Source organism: Lygodium microphyllum, chromosome 5 (genome assembly GCF_053477565.2).
Source record: "Lygodium microphyllum isolate KBCC chromosome 5, Lygodium_microphyllum_v1.1.10, whole genome shotgun sequence".
Lineage (NCBI taxonomy): Eukaryota > Viridiplantae > Streptophyta > Polypodiopsida > Schizaeales > Lygodiaceae > Lygodium > Lygodium microphyllum.
Genome location: NC_141139.1, coordinates 151376251 through 151395491, shown reverse-complemented (window position 1 = coordinate 151395491; position 19241 = coordinate 151376251). Strand labels below are relative to the sequence as shown.

At 39.9% G+C, this 19241-nt stretch overlaps 1 protein-coding gene across 2 annotated transcripts; it reads right to left on the bottom strand.

Annotated features, from left to right (window-relative positions):
• Window positions 1-657: 657 nt before the first annotated feature.
• Window positions 658-4553, bottom strand: LOC148036539 (uncharacterized). 2 transcript variants are annotated; one of them, XR_015690946.1, is made up of 4 exons: window positions 2923-4553; window positions 2043-2302; window positions 945-1824; window positions 658-853 (listed from the first exon to the last, which is right to left on the bottom strand). XR_015690946.1 is itself a non-coding variant. In XM_087678526.1 (3 exons), exons 1-3 carry the CDS (start codon window positions 3936-3938, stop codon window positions 1067-1069), a joined length of 2034 nt encoding a protein of 677 aa, XP_087534652.1. In that variant the 5' UTR covers window positions 3939-4553; the 3' UTR covers window positions 658-1066. The 2 variants fall into 2 exon arrangements, 1 of the variants encoding a protein (XP_087534652.1); XM_087678526.1 differs by having other exon boundaries at window positions 658-1824.
• Window positions 4554-19241: the final 14688 nt, after the last annotated feature.

Here is a 19241-nt window from a genome sequence, read left to right as displayed (position 1 = left end):
TTGGTTGATAAATGTATCATAGTAACAATTGGCAAGTTGCATTTATGACACAAAAAGATTTCCCTTCTTTTGTAGTTTTTTTTCAAGTTTGTCTTCCAAAGTTAGACTTCGTTTTAAAACCATTGTCATACGATCTGAAAAAGTTAGCAAATTTCATATCATTGTTTGAAAGTCTTAAGCTTAACACAAAACTTGTGTGGTTGAAAACTTGCAAAAAACCAGGTAAATTTCTAGAAATTTTCAAAAAGGATTTCAAAGGTAATTTCTCCTGAATGCTAAGTCAAAATGCTACCCAAAAAGTTTGCAACTACATTTGTTTTCTGAATTAAGATAGCGTCCCATAAGCTACGAACGAACAATTGACAAACGTTGCTCATGGCTGAAGGTTACGCAATGCATTCGACATGTCATTAAACATGACAGACACCTATCATCATGTAGGCAATGCGTGCAACTTTTCAAACTATTTCCCGAGCCCTACAAAGGGGGCCTGGCCTCTGTTCTAACCTAGCCTAGTTTGCTTGAAAGCATGTTAAGGTGCATTCATCGAACAAGAGCAAAGAAATTTGAGGATCAGAATAGATACGCTACTTATTTTTCCTGAAGGCGTATTTTGATGCACTCACTAAACAAGGGCAATTAAGAAATTGATGCAGGTTTTCAAAAATTTAGATGCTATGAATGGGAAAGTTTGGAAACTTGTAAAGGTCCAAATGACAACAGATTACTGACAAATGGATTAATGGCATTACAGAAACTGATCAGCAGCCCAAACTTCTTTCGAGATGCAGACCGCGGAACCACTGTGAATCAATGCTTGGGACGCCTTGCAGTGGTCAGAAAGGAAAATGGTCTGCAAGATGATTGTTAGAACTTAGCAGGAAGCAAGCAGTGTCAGATGAATCGCGAATTCAAGAGAACAGTAGGACCATGATCACATATACCTGCAGGTATGAGACTGCTTTGCTCAATCATTGTGAGTGTTTTTGTTTCTCTCCCCCCGTGAAATGTTCAATGGCGAGCTTACACACAGCTCAGGAAACCTTCCTTTAATGCAATCGACTCCTCATAGAAAGCCGTCCTTCATGAAGTCTGCAGTGGTGTACATGTTAGACATGCGCTGTTGCATTGAGAGAACATGATCGTCCGGGCTCTGTACGAGCTGCGTGGAGCGAGAGTTATGGCATGGATGAAGGTGATTTTGCAAAAACCCGAGAGAATTAGAAGATGAAGACGGAGCTCTATTGGTCAACTGGTTCTCTGTTATCATCTCATGCTCTATTAACCTATTGCCGTGGTTTGATGGTCCGCGTGCAGCAGTGCGTCCCTCCAGAAGGCTTAAAACGGTTCTTCCATCCGCGCCATTGTCTGGCAGATTTGGTGTCACGCTCCACTCTGCCGTCCTGGTGTCGCGATCGAAGGCTGCGTGGTGATTATCATTGGCTGTGGCCGCCATGGTAGATGCAGATCTTCCAACACTGTCTATCAAGTCCATCCTTGAACTGTTGTCAAGAGCTCTTGCCGCTGTCAGCCATGGAAGATCGACCTCGGCAAAGCTAGTATTCTGTGCGGATGATTGAGCTTGATTTTCTGCTATGCTAGAGAGGGTAAGGCTGGGTCCATTGAGTAAGTAACTAGGCTGGTAGTTTCCAGTGGCAGCACTGGCTTCTTTCTGAACTGTTTCTTCGGAGGACTTTGAGTGCACGTTCTCTCGGTTATCGTTTTGCAAAGTAAGCGATACCGACGGTACTAGGGAGATCTCCGACAAGAGAGACGAAGGTTTCTCACTGGAGCTTGCACCGGCGTCCTTTTGTAACACAGTAACTGCATGGCGAAGCTCAAAGTACTTTAGGGCAGGATCAATATGCTCGCTGAATACATTTAGGACATGATTAATATGCACGGTGAAGCTTAAAAGTACTTTAGCACATGGTTCGTATGATTTTCGAATGCTTATGGAGGTTAATTTCTTCAGTTTAAACGGCAGCTTCATCGAGTCGAAAACATCTGGAGGTGCTGTTGGATATTGAGATAGCGTTTACCTTGATCCGCGTTAGGCACACTACCGGCTTTTGCAGCTTCTTCGTTGCTGTTTGTTTTTTCTGTCTTTCTACCATCGCCGCTGCCTCCATTATCAGCAGCAGAATTAGCAGGTGTAGACGCGGATCCACTAGCAGCATGAGAACCAGGAGAAGAAGCCGTAGGCGGCGCAGGCTGAGGCTTTCTCCTGCGCCTGTTGTGATCTGCAAGCCGTTTTCGGCAGCTTCTCTTTCCTTCGTCAAACTCAGAGAGCGCGTGAAACCTGAGAAGGTAAAAGACCAAAGCAGAAGTTTTAAAACCAGCCAGCAGCAGTTATTCCGTTATTTCAGCAGCAAGGCATTGGCGTTATTCCCAGTTCTAATGGAGGATGAGATTTCGAAAATGTTAGTATGCCACTTGCTAAAAATAGGGACACCTGACTCCTGAGTTCTTGAAAGGATTTTCTGGTTGGCAGAATGTACTGCGACGGGAAATGTGAAGTTCCAACAAAGCTTTCCGGTGCTCGCGATCTCAAATACCAAGATAGTTTATTGGAGAAAACAATCTAGGTCCATTACAAATCAGAGTTGCTCAGAGTTGGAGGACAATGGGGCATTCTCTAAAAGGATGGAGGGGAGAAGCAAGGATAGTACTGAGAACATAATGCAAAAGGTGCGGTTGTTTCCACATTTCAGCCATGCATCTCTGAAGCGAGGTACTTGGAGCCGCAAAGCCGAACCAAAACTATTTCCAAGAAACGATTAGGACTAACGAAATGATAAGTAACAAGACTGCATCATAATAAGAGCGCCTTCACATGAGCTGAAGTTCTAGAGACCTGCAGTAAAGGCTGCAGAAGCACGAGCTGTGGGTAATAAGACGACCAAAGGACAATGAACAAACCTGCTGCATTGCTGGCAGAAACGCTGTTTCTGGCCGTTGATGACGACGGTAGCCGCCTTGGAGTGCTGCTCGCAGACCTTGTGCCTCCTGTGGTAATGCTTGGCCGTGCCCAGGTCTGCTTTGCAGCCTTCGGCCTGGCACAGCGGCACATGAGCTCCGGGCGAGTTCGGCCGAAAACGCCTACCAAAACGTGCCGCCATGAAAGTACTGTTCAGGACGTCCTCCGTAGAGAAGTATGTTCTGCCCCCTAGGTTGAGCCCTATCCGAGCATTGAAATCCGTGGCGGGAGTACTGCTGTAAAGGTTTCTCCTCAGGATGTCGTGGATGCGCCGGTGGTCCTCGTTGCCGCTTCCCGGGTCTAGCAGATTAGGCCGATGCTGCTCCGCGACCAAAGCAAGCCTCGCGCACGGATCGCCCATGCCGAAGTAATTGCTCAACGAACTGCTCCCGCCATAGCTGCCAGGTGCCGCTGCTGCAGCATGGTTCAAGCCGTTAAGGCCCAGGTTCCCACAAGATGAATTAGCGACGTAGGTCGCGTGCGGGGAGCTTATGTCCAGGCCTATATTACTGCCGTTGTGATGGCGTATGGCTGCGGCTGCGTTGAACATGTTTGGCCATGTCGAAGCAGCAGCCTGTGCGGCGGCTATGGAGCTTGGAAGACTTGCACTGAGAATGCCGTTGTAATGGCGGTTCAAATAGCCCGCCGCCGTGACTGCCCCTCCACCGAGAGCTTCAACCTGCATGATGGCAGGCTTGCAGTCGATTTCTTCCTGATCGTCGGTAGAGTAATGGCCGGCAGGGAGAATTATCGAGTGGCCTGTCTCGGATGCGGGCCATTCCCAGTCCTGCCTGATACTGCCGAGCTGGCCATGGCCGCCATGGAAATGCCGAGAGTCCGCCAGTGCTGCCGTGCAGATAGCTGTCGCTACGGGAGGATCCCAGCTCTCAGACGTCATGCCCCAGGCCGACGTAGGGTCTCCGACTTGCTCCTCTCCAGAAATTGAGAGAGAATTCATCCCATCAGACGGGCGTACTTGTGCTCTGCCGCCAGCCTTGAGTACCCTTTTAGTTAATCACAGCTTATCTTCTACTCAGGTTGGGCTTTTTGACGCAGTGAATTTCGAACGATCACAAGCAATGATCAGAGACATCATTCGAGAGGCAGCTCGGCTAGGGTTTCCTATCAAGGATCATGAGATTTGAAAGGACATTGACGAGCTGTGTAATGGCTCACTGTGTCACTAGCTAAGGGCAAAATAAGGTGAATTGAGGATAAACATACTGAATTGCGCGGTTGCCACCTTCAGCTTGATGAGGTAGCCCTAACTAGGTTTCAGCTTGGTGCATGCAGCCCCTTCTCAGACTCCGCCCAGATAATGCTTTCTACATGTACACATCTTGTTTCGACAGCAAAGGGAGGAGAGAGGAGATAGACGAGAAGCAGCAGCAACAGGACTGTTCTAGCTGGGGAGGCAAAGCATGTAGTACTGCAGCTAGCAAGGCATCTGGCGGGGCTTCTTCTCCAAAAGTTGACAGGGAAAAGCGCTTCTTTAAAAAAACGAGTCCGGTCCAACTAAGGTGGTTTCACACCGTAAGCCCTTTGTCAGGAGCAAAGTTTATCAGCCTTCTAAAGCTCGTGGTAATGCATTGGTTTGCGTTGGGGAGCCGAGACGATATTAGGTGAGGCCCGGGCCGAGAGCTTCCTCAGTCTTCGTGATTGAGACACAGGTTGATGCTGAACTCTGCTATAATGCATTGTAAATTTGTCGAATTTTACCTCCCTTCACCGCTCAAATACTCCTACCCTAGGTGCACTATCAAACTGTTACATAATACATGACAAAAAGAACTTGAGAAGCGTAATGTCTGAGGCAACTTTTAAGGACTAGACCTTGGGAGAGTAACATCTGGGGCCCCTTTTAAAGACATACCTGTGCACGAAGGTGTTTGAATCAAACACGAAGTTATATGCCCGTCCAAATATGAAGCGCTGAAGTTTTATGATGCGGTATTGTTAGATGAAGAATCAAAGGAAATAAAATACATCTATGATGCCTCAGGCATAAGCTAAAACAAATGAAATGGATCTCATATGCAAAATCCTCAGAAAAACTAAAGTGGCCACATTTCTCGCTGGCTGGCCCATTCTAGTAGTAGCACATGTTAAATATTAGCATCTGCCATCAAGCGTTTGCTACGTACTAATCACGAGGATTTGAGGACGACCTTAGCTTGTGAAAAGCACCGCTGGTCCCATCCCGAACCCAAACTTCAAGGATCTATAGTAAGAAGGAAGCCTGGAGGGGCTTAAGAGTACACTATTATGTGTCGGCCAGAATTTATAAGAAGGAACACTGGGGCTTAAGAGTACAGTATTATATGACTGCAAGTGCCCCTTATGAACAAGGCCCAAGAATGGTACGCACAGAAGGATGGATGAACGCCACGGGGCCGGCGATGAGGGAGGCGCAGGTTCTGATTGGCGGGCTGGTGCGACGGGCTACTGCCGGTGAGGGTAACCGTTGGGGGCCGGTGAGGGGGCGAAAGCCCTGTGCGGCACGCGCGGCGAGTCTGCGTCCGCTCTGCCGTCGGTGTGACCTACCTTCCCACCACACGCTCGTCATTGCGCTAGCGCCTTTTCACCATCGCCTGCCTGGCCCACTGCCAGGCCCACACGAAAAGCAAAAAACCAACACAAATGGGAAAATAAAATTAAAAAGGAGACAAAAGCCATACATAGCCCGATGGGCACATCGCCATCCCTCCAGGTCGTGCATGCATGGCATCATCATGCTTGGCATACGCACCACCTGTCTCCTCTCGCCACGTCAGGGCCAGCTTTTAGGGTCATCTCCCACATGGAATCTCTTTCACTTTCACCATATATATGTATGGGCTGGCTTCTGCCAGAGGCGATGGTGGGAGCGGAGCCTGCAGCCTCTTCAACTAGCCGCTGGCAGTGGCCAGCCAGCCTGCCCTTCACGGACAGCTAGCAAACAAAAAAGACATAATGATTCGCTCGACCTTCTATACCCTCTCTCTCCAGACTCCCGAGTCCCACCCCTTTGCCAAAACGAGACCGAGGCCGACCCCTAGTTTGAAGCACTTTTTCCCGTTAGGGAAAGTCGCTGCCGCCAAACCCACTAGCAGAGCATCGCCATCTCTAGTGGAGGTTTTGATCTGGATCTTTTTAGAACTGGGATTTGTACACAGTACAGATGTAATGTGTGATTTCACCATGGCCCTTGGAGATCGCGAGTAAACCCTAGCGTACATACCAAAGGAATGTGTACTCGGGAACTGAGAGTAACTTTAGCCCAGGGTCCGGCTCGATGGAGAAGAAAAGAAACCTGGTTGGAGATATTGGAACTAGACCTAGAGAAAGTAGTCCTCAGCAACAGTAAGTACACATGCATGCATGATTCAATCATCCGTGTTCTTTACGCTAGCTGCTGTATTGCATCCTAGTCGGGATGCACAGCCGTAAAAATCATTAATGTAAACACCAACCATACTATTGCGAATTATAACAAGTTTAGAGTCTGGACTCCCGTTGCCATGCATGGTCGTTCTACCCTCCAGGCTCCAGCCCCGACCATGGATGCCACATTGCCTGTTATTATTCAGTATTTCTGCCACTTAATGGCTGTACGCCATATATGCATATCATTATACATGAGCTGATGATACAGTAGGACACGGACTAGCTCCACCAACAAAAGAGATTTGCGGTAACAGCATCTGGGACCACAGATAATATTCCCATTTACTTTCCCCCCAAGTGACGTTTGGGCTCCTCTTAAATCAGTGGTTCGTGCTATTTCTGTCTACCATAACAAGTTCTTGTACAATTGACTTTACTAACAGAAAATGCGGTCATTTGGAAAAGTTTATTAAGAAAGACCTCCATTTCATTGACATTCGTAGTGAGAACGACTTTTCTTTTCACCTCTCGGCCAATAAGATGCAGCTTCGTTTTTGGTCTTCCATATTGAAGCATCCCAACCTTGGAGGTCACAAATATTAGGGCTCTTGCCCGAGAGAACGAGTGTCCTCTTAGTCTCCTTGTTCTTCATAAAGTAGGAATATACATGTCATTAAATTTATATCCCCAAACTCTCATCTTGAATTGCACTTCTTCAAGGTCTTCCTAAGCTTAAATCCAACTTAAGTTCGCACAACAAAACTGAAGCTCTACACATGACCAACACGTTCCATGTGGCTAGGGTCATCATCCAATACCAAAACCCTGATCGGTCACTCTAACTTTATAGCTCTGTCACTTGTGATTTTGGTGGCCTTCCCTCAAGCTTCATAGTTTTCAAAGGATGGTAAATTAGGGGCATTGATATGAAATAATACCATGATGGTGATGTTTCAAAACAAGACTAAGCATCAACTCCAGTGTCTAGTTTATAGTTTCTACAACAAAAGTCCTTAACAACTCATGCGAGTGAAAGCATTTACTCTTATTTACTATGAAGCAATAATATTATTTAGCAAGCATCAAGGTCCCTAGCATTATTATTATAAAGGTAATGGGTTTAACCTCTTAAAGATAGCCCTAATTGATGTGCATTCTTGAATCTCTTCAATCACATGAATTATCTATCATATAAACTGCATGAAATTAGTTAAACTTCTCCTTTTGAATGGTAGCCCAAGAATAGTAGTACTAGTAATGGAATAGGTTGTCTCCAAGATTATGTCATGTACTCATCACATACTTGCAAAGGACAAGCCAAGGCATCAACTATTAAGAAAATACAAGGTGTAATTTAGGAATCATATATGTGAAATTTCATGTGTAATTTTAAAGCCATATAATGTAAGATAGTCTTCTTTTTCATGGATATGCTTTTCCTTCTAATAATTTTGTCATATCTTGTAGAGAAACCATTACTAAATGTGGCTTATATGCATTTTTAAAGCCACACTAATTACAACAGCACTATTGATTGGTGCATGCAATTATTGCATCTTAAGAATTAGGTGTTGCCCCTAGGGAAATAAAAAAGCAAGGAATTTCTGTTCTCATTTAAGGTTTCCATATAGCTTGCAATGTGACATGGATTAGTTACAAATTTACCACATGATTGCCTTTTCACTACTTAGGGAAAGTGGGATATCATAGCGTTATGGCTTCTCCTTGGTGTTCAAGCATATTAAATTTATCATAGTACAAGAGAGCAACGTAACGTCGACACCAATTTCTAATGCACTTTTGAAAAATATTAGGATACCAATATATGGCATATGTGCATTTGTATATGGATCAATGTACACTCCAGTATTTCTTCATAAAAATACTAGCACACATTTCAACACTTATATTGATGCCACTTAAAATATTTCCCATCGAAAACTCTAATGCATACTTTGAGGCATATATGGATCTTGGTAAAATTACCTTTCATTGCAAGTTTCCTTCTTCACTCGTTTTTAGAAACTCAAATCTTGAGATAAGTCTTCAAATCCTACTATTCATTTTTTTTATTTTTAATCTCCATGGCTAGTTTTAAGGTAGCTTAGAGCATCTAACTACACTGTAGGTAGAAAGAAGTAAAGATTTACATGTTTTCTCTAAGTGCTAGTCTAGTCTGAGAGAGAGAGAGAGAGGACATAAGGAAAGAAGAGAGATCATGATCAAGAGGAGAGAGAAGAGAGAGGGAGCAGTAGAGAGAGATGAGAAATTATTAGAGTGAGAAGGAGAAGATAAAAATGATAATAGTTTTTTAACTTTAAACATATAAAATTATTTTGTAGGTCTATGAAGAGTGTGATTAGAAGAGGAGCGCTTTGAGGAGCTAGTTATCATCAACATCTTCTTTGAGTATACCTAAGTATGTAAAGTAAATTTTCTAATTATTAATTAGATGTAAAATAATTCTTTATTAATTTAACATATAAATCATTTAAAATTATTTATTTATTAAATATAATACTAATTAAAAATATAAAATATTTAAAATAATTATATATAAAATCAATTAGTAGTAAGCTAGTTACCCTAAGGTAGTTGATTGTAAAAGTAATAATTAAATATAAAAATGATGAAAGCTGTTAATTGTGAGAAAGTAGTAATTAATTGAGAGAGAGAGAGAGAGAGAGAGAGAGAGAGAGAGAGAGAGAGAGAGAGAGAGAGGAGATCATAGTACAAAAAGGAGAAAGAAGTAGAGAGAGGCGAGAGAAAAAAGAGCATAGGGACATTACAATATGGAGATAGTACAAATAGGAGAGAGAGAAAGTAGAGATGAAAGAGTACAAACAAAAGAGAGGAAGTAGAGTAGATAGAGGAGAGTACAAAGAGGAGAGTAGGGAGGGAGTAGAGGAGAGAGAAGTAGAGAGAAGAGATACTAGAAAAACGAGAGAGAGCAAAGAAGGTAGAGTGGAGAGAGGGGAGGCCAATAGAGAGAGGAATTTAGAGAAAAGTAAGAGGAAAGAGTTAGTAGAGAGAGAGAGCGAGAGTATGGAGAAAGGTAAGAGGAGAGAGATAGTAGAGAGAGGAGAGGTAGTAGAGAGAGAGAGTAGCGAGTATAGAGTATAGAGAGGAGAGAGTAGAAAGAGGAGACAGAGGGAATAGGTAGAGAGTAAAGAGATAGACAACAAAAATGAAGTAGAAATATGAAAGCATGACATGGATCTACAAGCATGTCAACATTCGTGTGTAAAATTTTGTTGAACTCCATGAAATGGAATGAGAAAAATTATTGTTGTGTAGACATGAGTATATTCGTGGTTAAAACTGACTTTTCTTTTATCAAATGAAACACACATATATCTTTCATTGATTTAAAGAAACCATGGGTGCACAATTCTCACATTTTTATTTTTAGAATATAAACAAATAAAGAAAAGTAAACATGTAGAAATACACACTTGTACACACACACACACACACACACACACACAGAGGGAGGCTCAAAGCCCCTCAACTTGCTAATTTGTGGAGTATTCGGTGAACAAGAAGTAGCCATTTGTTTCATCTCAAAGGTATGGAGTCTTCTCACTTTTATGCTATGAATCTATATCTCTCTATTAATGGTCTGAGAAAAAGCTTGTTATCATGGGGGTTCACGCACAGAATTTGGTTCTTTTGCACAGTGATGAATGCAATTTCTCACGTGATTCCAAACAATTGGCTCCTTGTTGTTGAATGTGATTTCTAACATCTATTTAAATCTGAGCTGTAGATATTTGCATAATGTTGTTAACATGAAAATTCTATTGTGTTAACTATGCACTGCATGCTTTGTAGTCGAGAAAAAGAGAGGAGAGGAAACAAGCAAAGCCAACAAAATATCAAAGGTATGGGTGCATTTATTTCTTTGATTTTTTATTTGATTTCAAATATTCATTGTTGTTATTTTATATTTGCATTGATTGGGTGGGTAAATGTGTCCATCTTGACATCATGAGGATATTTTCGGGTATTGGTGTGACAATGTGTCAAGTGCATGTGTGTGACACTTGCATGCTTAGATAGGGATGGTTGAGTGTGTTATCCCTTAAGTCACAACTAAAACCCATTTTAAAAACCTTGGTAGTTGCTACCATGAGAAGCCTATTGTTATGATGTAGTGACACAGTCACCCATATGTTTGAGAATCCAATAGCTTGGATTTAAGATTTGTAAATATTAGATTAGTAGTTAATAGGTTATGCTTCTACATATATGTTTGTGTATACATCAATACATATACTTATGGCACATACATATGCATCTGCATAGGTTACAGAGATCTTATGCATGTACATATGTATATGCCTATGTCTATGTGTATGCATAACCTCTGTGTATGCACATGTGCATGTAGCCTATGTGTATGCTTATGCCTATGCATACACTAACTCTATCTATATGCATATGGTATTCGTGTGTGTAACCTACATAGTCTAGCCTATACATGGCATATACATAGCCTATGCATGGCCTGTGCGTACTGTATGCATAGCCTTTGAATGGGCCATGCATTGCTTATACATCACCCATGCATAGCCTTTTGCATGGGCCATGCATAGCTTATCCATCAGCCATGCATGGGCTGTGCATAGCCTATGCATGTAACATATGTGCATATGGAGCATATGTGTATATATTATACATAGCCTATGCATATGTGTATGGATATGTGATGCATGTGCATAGTAGCCACAAAAAGCCTCACAATCCCTAGCTAGGGTTGCATGTCTCCATCATGTGACCAGTTCCAAGAGAGTAGTAGCAACCACCATGGATGCAAGTGTAAAGGGAAAGGTCATGGCAAGATATGTCTAGCAATTTGTTTGGATGAGAGTGATCATAGCCCCTCTACATCACAAGCCCAACCACATGAAGCAGGACCAAGTGAAGAAAAGCACGAAGAACATAGACCATGCATGTACTACACATTTACTAGCATGGGTGGAGTCTTCCAAGACCATAGGAAAAAGGAACTCATGAGCTTCATGGGAAGTGTAGTGCATGCACAGTATAGTCACTGCTCCAATGAAGCCCTCACTAAGTTGTAGTCCTGCTTAATAGTTGCTAGGGTTTGACTTCTGCCATCCTAGATCCACCTTCTACTCTATGCCCCTAAACCACATCCTTGCTCTCCCAACCCCATCGTCAACACCCTGGATTATGAGTCATGTATATATAGCATCCTTGAGAGCCCATCACATAGCAATTGGCCCTTCATTCCAAGGACACCACATAGGCCAAGGACACTCGTGACTCCTTTTGGCTTCTAATACTTCATGGATGATCATATAGGTCAAGTAGTCATGAATAAGGAAAGAGAGTTACAAGGATGCGTGATCTCATTGTGTCAATGTACACGCACAATATAATAAACATCTATAAGGAGCAAGAGTCTCTATGCTAAGATTCCATAATTGTCTATAGTAGATAGATTTTTCAAATGATTACATGATGCAAACATGCATTATAAAACACATTTATCTTGCCTTCCCTCAAAGTCATGTGATGCCTATTATAATGGACTATCCTATCCTAGTTGGCATGAGAAAGATCAATGGAAGAAAATAAAGTAGGAAACAATATAAAATTTGAGCAAGTGAAAGCAATACAAGAAGGCGGTACGTGTATGAGACTATGAGTTGAGTCTGACTTGAGGATGCATCTTGGGAGCTATGGTTATCTGACCTTTGACATAGAGTTTACAAGTATATTATTATTCAATTTACTTACTTTTTGTTTGCTTGTTTATATTTTTAAAGTAATATTTATCGTGCGTGTCATTTCTCTAAGTTCTCATTTGCTTATCGCTTGATGACCAAGTTAGAGTGGAAGCATGGGTAGTTGCACACCCTAAAGCATCTTTTGAATAAGCTATTCAAATGGGCATGACTAGAAATCCACTATCATTAACTTCTACATATGCTTGCATGCAATGTTTGATCCAGGTAACATTAACTCTATATCTCTTTCTTATTGCATGATTGTTATGAAGAGCCATTGTGAGAGGATGAGATCTTTGATTAGGCATCCCATCATGTTATGGTTTATTCCTTTACATAATGTTGTCCATTTATGCATATACAAATTTTGTAACACTTTGGCTTTTACAATACATTCAATTTGGACTTAGTATCACACTTATTTTTTAATACTGAGTTTTATTGGATTTAATTTTGTTTGAAAATAGTAAATTTTGCATTGTTATTTATCATTCATATACCTTGATGCCAATTTCAATGCATGTTCTATTAGGTCTTTTGATCCCTATACCAATGTATTAAGACCCAATTATACCAATATGCATTCTAATATAGCGCGACCTAATATTTTAAAACAAATACACGTGTTTTCATCCTAGATTTCATTGATGTACCCTTCATATGTTGTAGCATGATTTGAGGGTAATAATGTATACTATTTTTACTTAATCTCTTAGTCATCTATAAAAGACTTTCTCAACATGGAATCTAACTAATTTTTGTCTTATTTCTCATTAACTACATAACTTATGCATGCATAATCATATGCTCAAGGGGTTTGAACTCAAAAATATGTGCATATCATTTGGTTCAAAAGAAGGGATTTTTTAAATACTAGTTTTATACATTGTTTACATACAGAAGGGTGCCATATAAAGGGGCCATTTACAGATCGAATAGAATAGGTGTTTTTAATTTTGAGGAAATTCATAGATAATAGCATTTTTAAATAGTCCTTGAATGCACATGATATAGATGATTTCCATATAGTGAATCCCTTGAGATCATAAGAGTTCACAAATATTGCTAGAATTGGATTTACCACCTATCAACATAATTAATTATAAGAATATAGCCCTCTCAAAGAGCTCTATAATAGTGGTAACCACTTTATAACCTCAAGTAGATATATCCCAATGACCATGAAGAGGTAAAGCTAATGGTGTATATGAATTGTGTCATTATTATTTTTAAGGATGGAAGCTCAACCTCACCAATTGCATATAAATGTAAATAGTTCTTGAAAGGGATTGCCTTCATCAACTATAGTCATAATACTTAAGAGTTATGCCGAACAAGTCAAAACCTTAAATTATTGCATAGATGTGAATTACCATGGTATGCTCACCTTGCATGCACAGCACACATATGTACCTTGCTTCTTTCCTTTCTTTAGGATGCGGTTTCTTAATTCTTTTCTTAAGTAGGCACTCACTCATTGAATTTCCTTGAGGAAGTATTTGCATGGATGGCACATATGCATACCCTACTTGTTCCCTTCATTAAGAAAAGAGATGCTCATTGAACCTATTACTATAATGAAACATGTTGTAGTGGAAAAATATACACGTATTGTGATTTAGGAAAAATAATGTTGGTTATTTTTACGAGATCTCTTATCTTTGCATTAACATACACATGTCTATAACCACATTAATTTTCTATAATTTAGCTACTTATCAACATAACTTTAGATGTAGTAGACCTTAGTACAAAATAAACCCTAGGAGCTATTGACTTGCAAAATTGTATCCAAAATAGTGTGAATATCTACTACTAGCAAGCTCCTTAGTTTTTCATTGAGAGTATCCAAAATAGGATGCAATTTCTAGTACCAGTAGCTCCTTGGCCTTTCAATGAGAATATGCATGTTGTGCATCATTGATCACAAAAATGAAAAGTCTATTTAGCAATCTATCCAATAAATTCCACAACAAAATTGCAGATTTTGAAATTGATTCAATAGTGAGATGCTATATACATGTATTTGTAATGTACATTGTAGACGTCAACTAGAAGCCACCAAGTCTCACTTGTATTACCAAAAATATTTGTTTATAATGTGATCATTGATATTTATTGACATACAAAATCTAATTAAAATGTATTCATCAATTCTAAGCCACGCACTATGGCCTTAATATAAAAACTCTAGTTATTACATGTATGGCAATGGCGGTTGGATTATAACTCATCTAATAAGCCAAAATCATCATTCATTCCCTCCTCTCATCACCCTTGTCATTGCTTGAGAAATTTTGCTCCTCGTGACCTTATCCTTATAAATGTGAGAAAATTAAATTGCAACAACAAAAAAGCTTCAATGTACATAATTATAAAAATGACTTACAAGTTCTTTTTATCGCAATGTCATGCAATATCCACTTTATGATTAATCCCTCTTTGTAGAATTGCATGCATGTATCTAGCCTACTTTGACAACACCTATAAGCAATTTGGTGGCATGTGGAAGGTAGTTCATAATATGTTATTGCAAAATAAAAACATCATAATTATTTGTAAAATCAATCACAACATCAAAAAATATAAACCTTAGAAGAGAGTTAGATACTTACAAATTCAATCTCCCACATATTGACAGAGCTTGATTCGAAGTGCAATGGTCCATATAGCTTTTTTTGGATTTGTCACGTCTCCTTCTGTTGTGGGATGAAGAAACTTACTACCACCCTTCTTTGTGCTTTAATTCACTCATTTACATGGGCACTTAAAAGTATTTATAATGGGGCCATTCCTTGCTCCTCATCCTTTTTACTATCTAAATCTCTCCTCTTTAGTAGGGTCCCCATGTTGGTCAATATAGACTCCATTTTTGCAAAGGAAAGTCAAAAAGCAATGCTTGTAATTAGCATATTACACTATGTAATGCAAGTAGCTCATGATCTCTTTTCGCTCAACTTGGAACCTATGGCCTTGTGATTGTTAGAGTCTACTTCTTTGACCAAAATAGCCTCCCAAAATATCATCTAACTCAACCTTTCTCCCTACACATGACTATTGTCACTCTTGTATGATGTCCCTATTGATGGAGTTGATGGAAAAATTGCACGAGTGAGCAATGTTACTACTATTGGCAACATTGAGGGATGCCCAAAGAGCACCTCAATATCTTCCATAAATCTCTCATGAGTTACATTATCCCCTTTAATGTCCATTTCAAGATTCCTAAATGGGGATTTAGGCAATCTCAACACTTGTGTTCACAAGATGAATAGATACATCTAAAACAACACAACACGCCAGGATTAGCGATGTAGCATGTCACACTTTAACCATCTAGGCATGCCTTTTTCCATAGTCTATGCTATGCCTAGTCTAGCCTACGACTATGCATGGAATATGCTATGCATAGGTTAGGCACAGGCTAACCACAGGCTAGGCATAGTTATCACTTTGGGCATAGGCTTAAAGAACATGATAGGCATAGGTGCATGCCAAACCATGCTAGGCATGATATATGAGGTATAGGTGTAGGTGTGCATTGGGTGTAGGCTTGCACTTACTATTACAAAACATGGTTAATGACGGATGATTTTGATGCCGAGAAGTGCTTAAGAATAGCCAAAAATTTTGAATTTGAGGGGAAAAATAGACTTCGTCGAAGGTGGCGGTTGTAATAAGTGCGATTTTAAGCGGCAATGATTGAAAGTGCTTAAAAGACCCACTAAACGATAGTTGGTGAATTTTCATAATTTTTTGGCATGTCAAACGAGACCCTGGGAGATGCCTGGAAGTGGAGGACTTCAAGACAAACGTCCATGATTTTTTGGACTTCAATTCGGGTACCCAACAAGAAAGATGGAGTGCCCGGGGAGGCCAAGGCCAAAGAGCAAGTGGAAAAGGACTTAAGAGAGCCCAAAAGATGTGCCTTTTGGAGCCTCCTAAAAAAATGAAACTACACTATAGGTAGAAAGAAGTAAAGATTTGTAGGTTTTCTCTAAGTGCTAGTCTAGTCTGAGAGAGAGAGAGAGAGAGAGGACATAGGGAAAGAAGAGAGATCATGATCAAGAGGAGAGAGAAGAGAGAGGGAGAAGTAGAGAGAGATGAGAAATTATTAGAGTGAGAAGGAGAAGATAAAAATGATAATATTTTTTTAACTTTAAACATATAAAAAAAATTTGTAGGTCTATAAAGAGTGTGATTAGTAGAGGAGCGCTTTGAGGAGCTAGTTATCATCAACATCTTCTTTGAGGATACCTAAGTATGTAAAGTAAATTTTTAAATTATTAATTAGATGTAAAATTATTCTTTATTAATTTAATATATAATTAATTTAAAATTATTTGTTTATTAAATATAATACTAATTAAAAAATATATAGTATTTAAAATATTTATATATAAAATCAATTAGTAGTAAGCTAATTACCCTAAGGTAGTTGATTGTAAAAGTGATAATTAAATTAAAAAATGATGAAAGCTATTAATTGTGAGAAAGTAGTAATTAATTGAGAGAGAGAGAGAGAGGAGATCATAGTACAAAAAGGAGAAAGAAGTAGAGAGAGACAAGAGAAAAGAGAGCATAGGGACGTTACAATCTGGAGATAGTACAAATAGGAGAGAGAGAGAGAGAGAAAGAGAGAGAGAGAGAGAGAGAGGAGATCATAGTACAAAAAGGAGAAAGAAGTAGAGAGACGCGAGAGAAAAGAGAGCATAGGGACGTTACAATCTGGAGATAGTACAAATAGGAGAGAGAGAGAAAGTAGAGATGAAAGAGTACAGACAAAAGAGAGGAAGTAAAGTAGATAGAGGAGAGTAGGGAGGGAGTAGAGGAGAGAGAAAGTAGAGAGAAGAGATACTAGAAAAAGGAGAGAGAGCAAAGAAGGTAGAGTGGAGAGAGGGGAGGAGTAGAGAGAGGAATCTAGAGAAAAGTAAGAGGAAAGAGTTAGTAGAGAGAGAGAGAGAGAGAGAGTATGGAGAAAAGTAAGAGGAGAGAGATAGTAGAGAGAGGAGAGGTAGTACATAGAGAGAGTAGAGAGTATAGAGCATAGAGAGGAGAGAGTAGAAAGAGGAGAGAGAGGGAGTAGGTAGAGAGTAAAGAGATAGACAACAAAAATGAAGTAGAAATATGAAAGCATGACATGGATCTACAAGCATGTCAACATTCGTGTGTAAAAGTTTGTTGAACTCCATGAAATGGAATGAGAAAAATTATTGTTGTGTAGACATGAGTATATTTGTGGTTAGAATTGACTTTTCTTTTACCAAATGAAACACACATATATCTTTGATTGATTTAAAGAAACCATGGGTGCACAATTCTCACATTTTTATTTTTAGAAGATAAACAAATAAAGAAAAGTAAACATATAGAAATACACACTTGTACACACACACACACAGTGAGAGAGAGAGAGAGAGATGGAGAGAGAGAGAGAGAGAGAGAGAGAGAGAGAGAGAGAGAGAGAGAGAGAGAGAGAGAGAGAGAGAGAGAGAGAGAGAGAGAGGGAGGCTCAAAGCCCCTCAACTTGCTAATTTGTGGAGTATTCGGTGAACAAGAAGTAGCCATTTGTTTCATCTCAAAGGTATGGAGTCTTCTCACTTTTGTGCTATGAATCTATGTCTCTCTATTAATGGTCTGAGAAAAAGCTTGTTATCATGGGGGTTTGCGCATAGAATTTGGTTGTTTTGCACAATGATGAATGCAATTTCTCACGTGATTTCAAACAATTGGCTCCTTGTTGTTGAATGTGATTTCTAACATCTATTTAAATCTGAGCTGTAGATATTTGCAAAATGTTGTTAACATGAAAATTCTATTGTGTTAACTATGCACTGCATGCTTTGTAGTGGAGAAAAAGAGAGGAGAGGAAACAAGCAAAGCCAACAAAATATAAAAGGTATAGGTGCATTTATCTCTTTGATTTTTTATTTGATTTCAAATATTCATTGTTGTTATTTTATTTTTGCGGTTATTGGGTGGGTAAATGTGTCCAACTTGACATCATGAGGATATTTTGGGGTATTGGTGTGACAATGAATCAAGTGCATGTGTGTGACAATTGCATGCTTAGATAGGGATGGTTGAGTGTGTAATCCCTTAAGTCACAACTGAAACCCATTTTCAAAACCATGAGAAGCCTATTGTTATGATGTAGTGACACAGTCACCCATATGTTTGAGAATCCAACAGCTTGGATTTGAGATTCGTAAATATTAGATTAGTAGTTAATAGGTTATGCTTCTACATATATGTTTGTGTATACATCAATACATATACTTATGGCACATACATATGCATCTACATAGGTTACACAAATCTTATGCATGTACATATGTATATGCCTATGCCTATGTGTATGCACATGTGCATGTGGCCTATGTGTATGCTTATGCCTATGCATATACTAAGTCTATCTATATGCATATGGTATTCGTGTGTGTAACCTATATAGTCTAGCCTATACATGGCATATACATAGCCTATGCATGGCTTGTGCGTACTCTATGCATAGCCTTTGAATGGGCCATGCATTGCTTATATATCACCCAGGCATAGCCTTTTTCATGGGCCATACATAGCTTATCCATCACCCATGCATGGGCTGTGCATAGCCTATGCATGTAACATATGTGTATATGGAGCAGATGTGTATATATTATACATAGCCTATGCATATGTGTATGGATATGTGATGCATGTGCATAGTAGCCACAAAAAGCCTCACAATCCCTAACTAGGGTTGCATGTCTCCATCATGTGACCAGTTCCAAGAGAGTAGTAGCAACCACCATGGATGCAAGTGTAAAGGGAAAGGTCATGGCAAGATATGTCTAGCAATTTGTTTGGATGAGAGTGATCATAGCCCCTCTACATCACAAACCCAACCACATGAAGCAAGACCAAGTGAAGAAAAGCAAGAAGAACATAGGCGATGCATGTACTACACATTTACTAGCATGGGTGGAGTCTTCCAAGACCATAGGAAAAGGGAACTCATGAGCTTCATGGGAAGTGTAGTGCATGCACAGTATAGTCACTGCTCCAATGATTACATGATGCAAACATGCATTATAAAACACATTTATCTTGCCTTCCCTCAAAGGCAGGTGATGCCTATTATAATGGCCTATCCT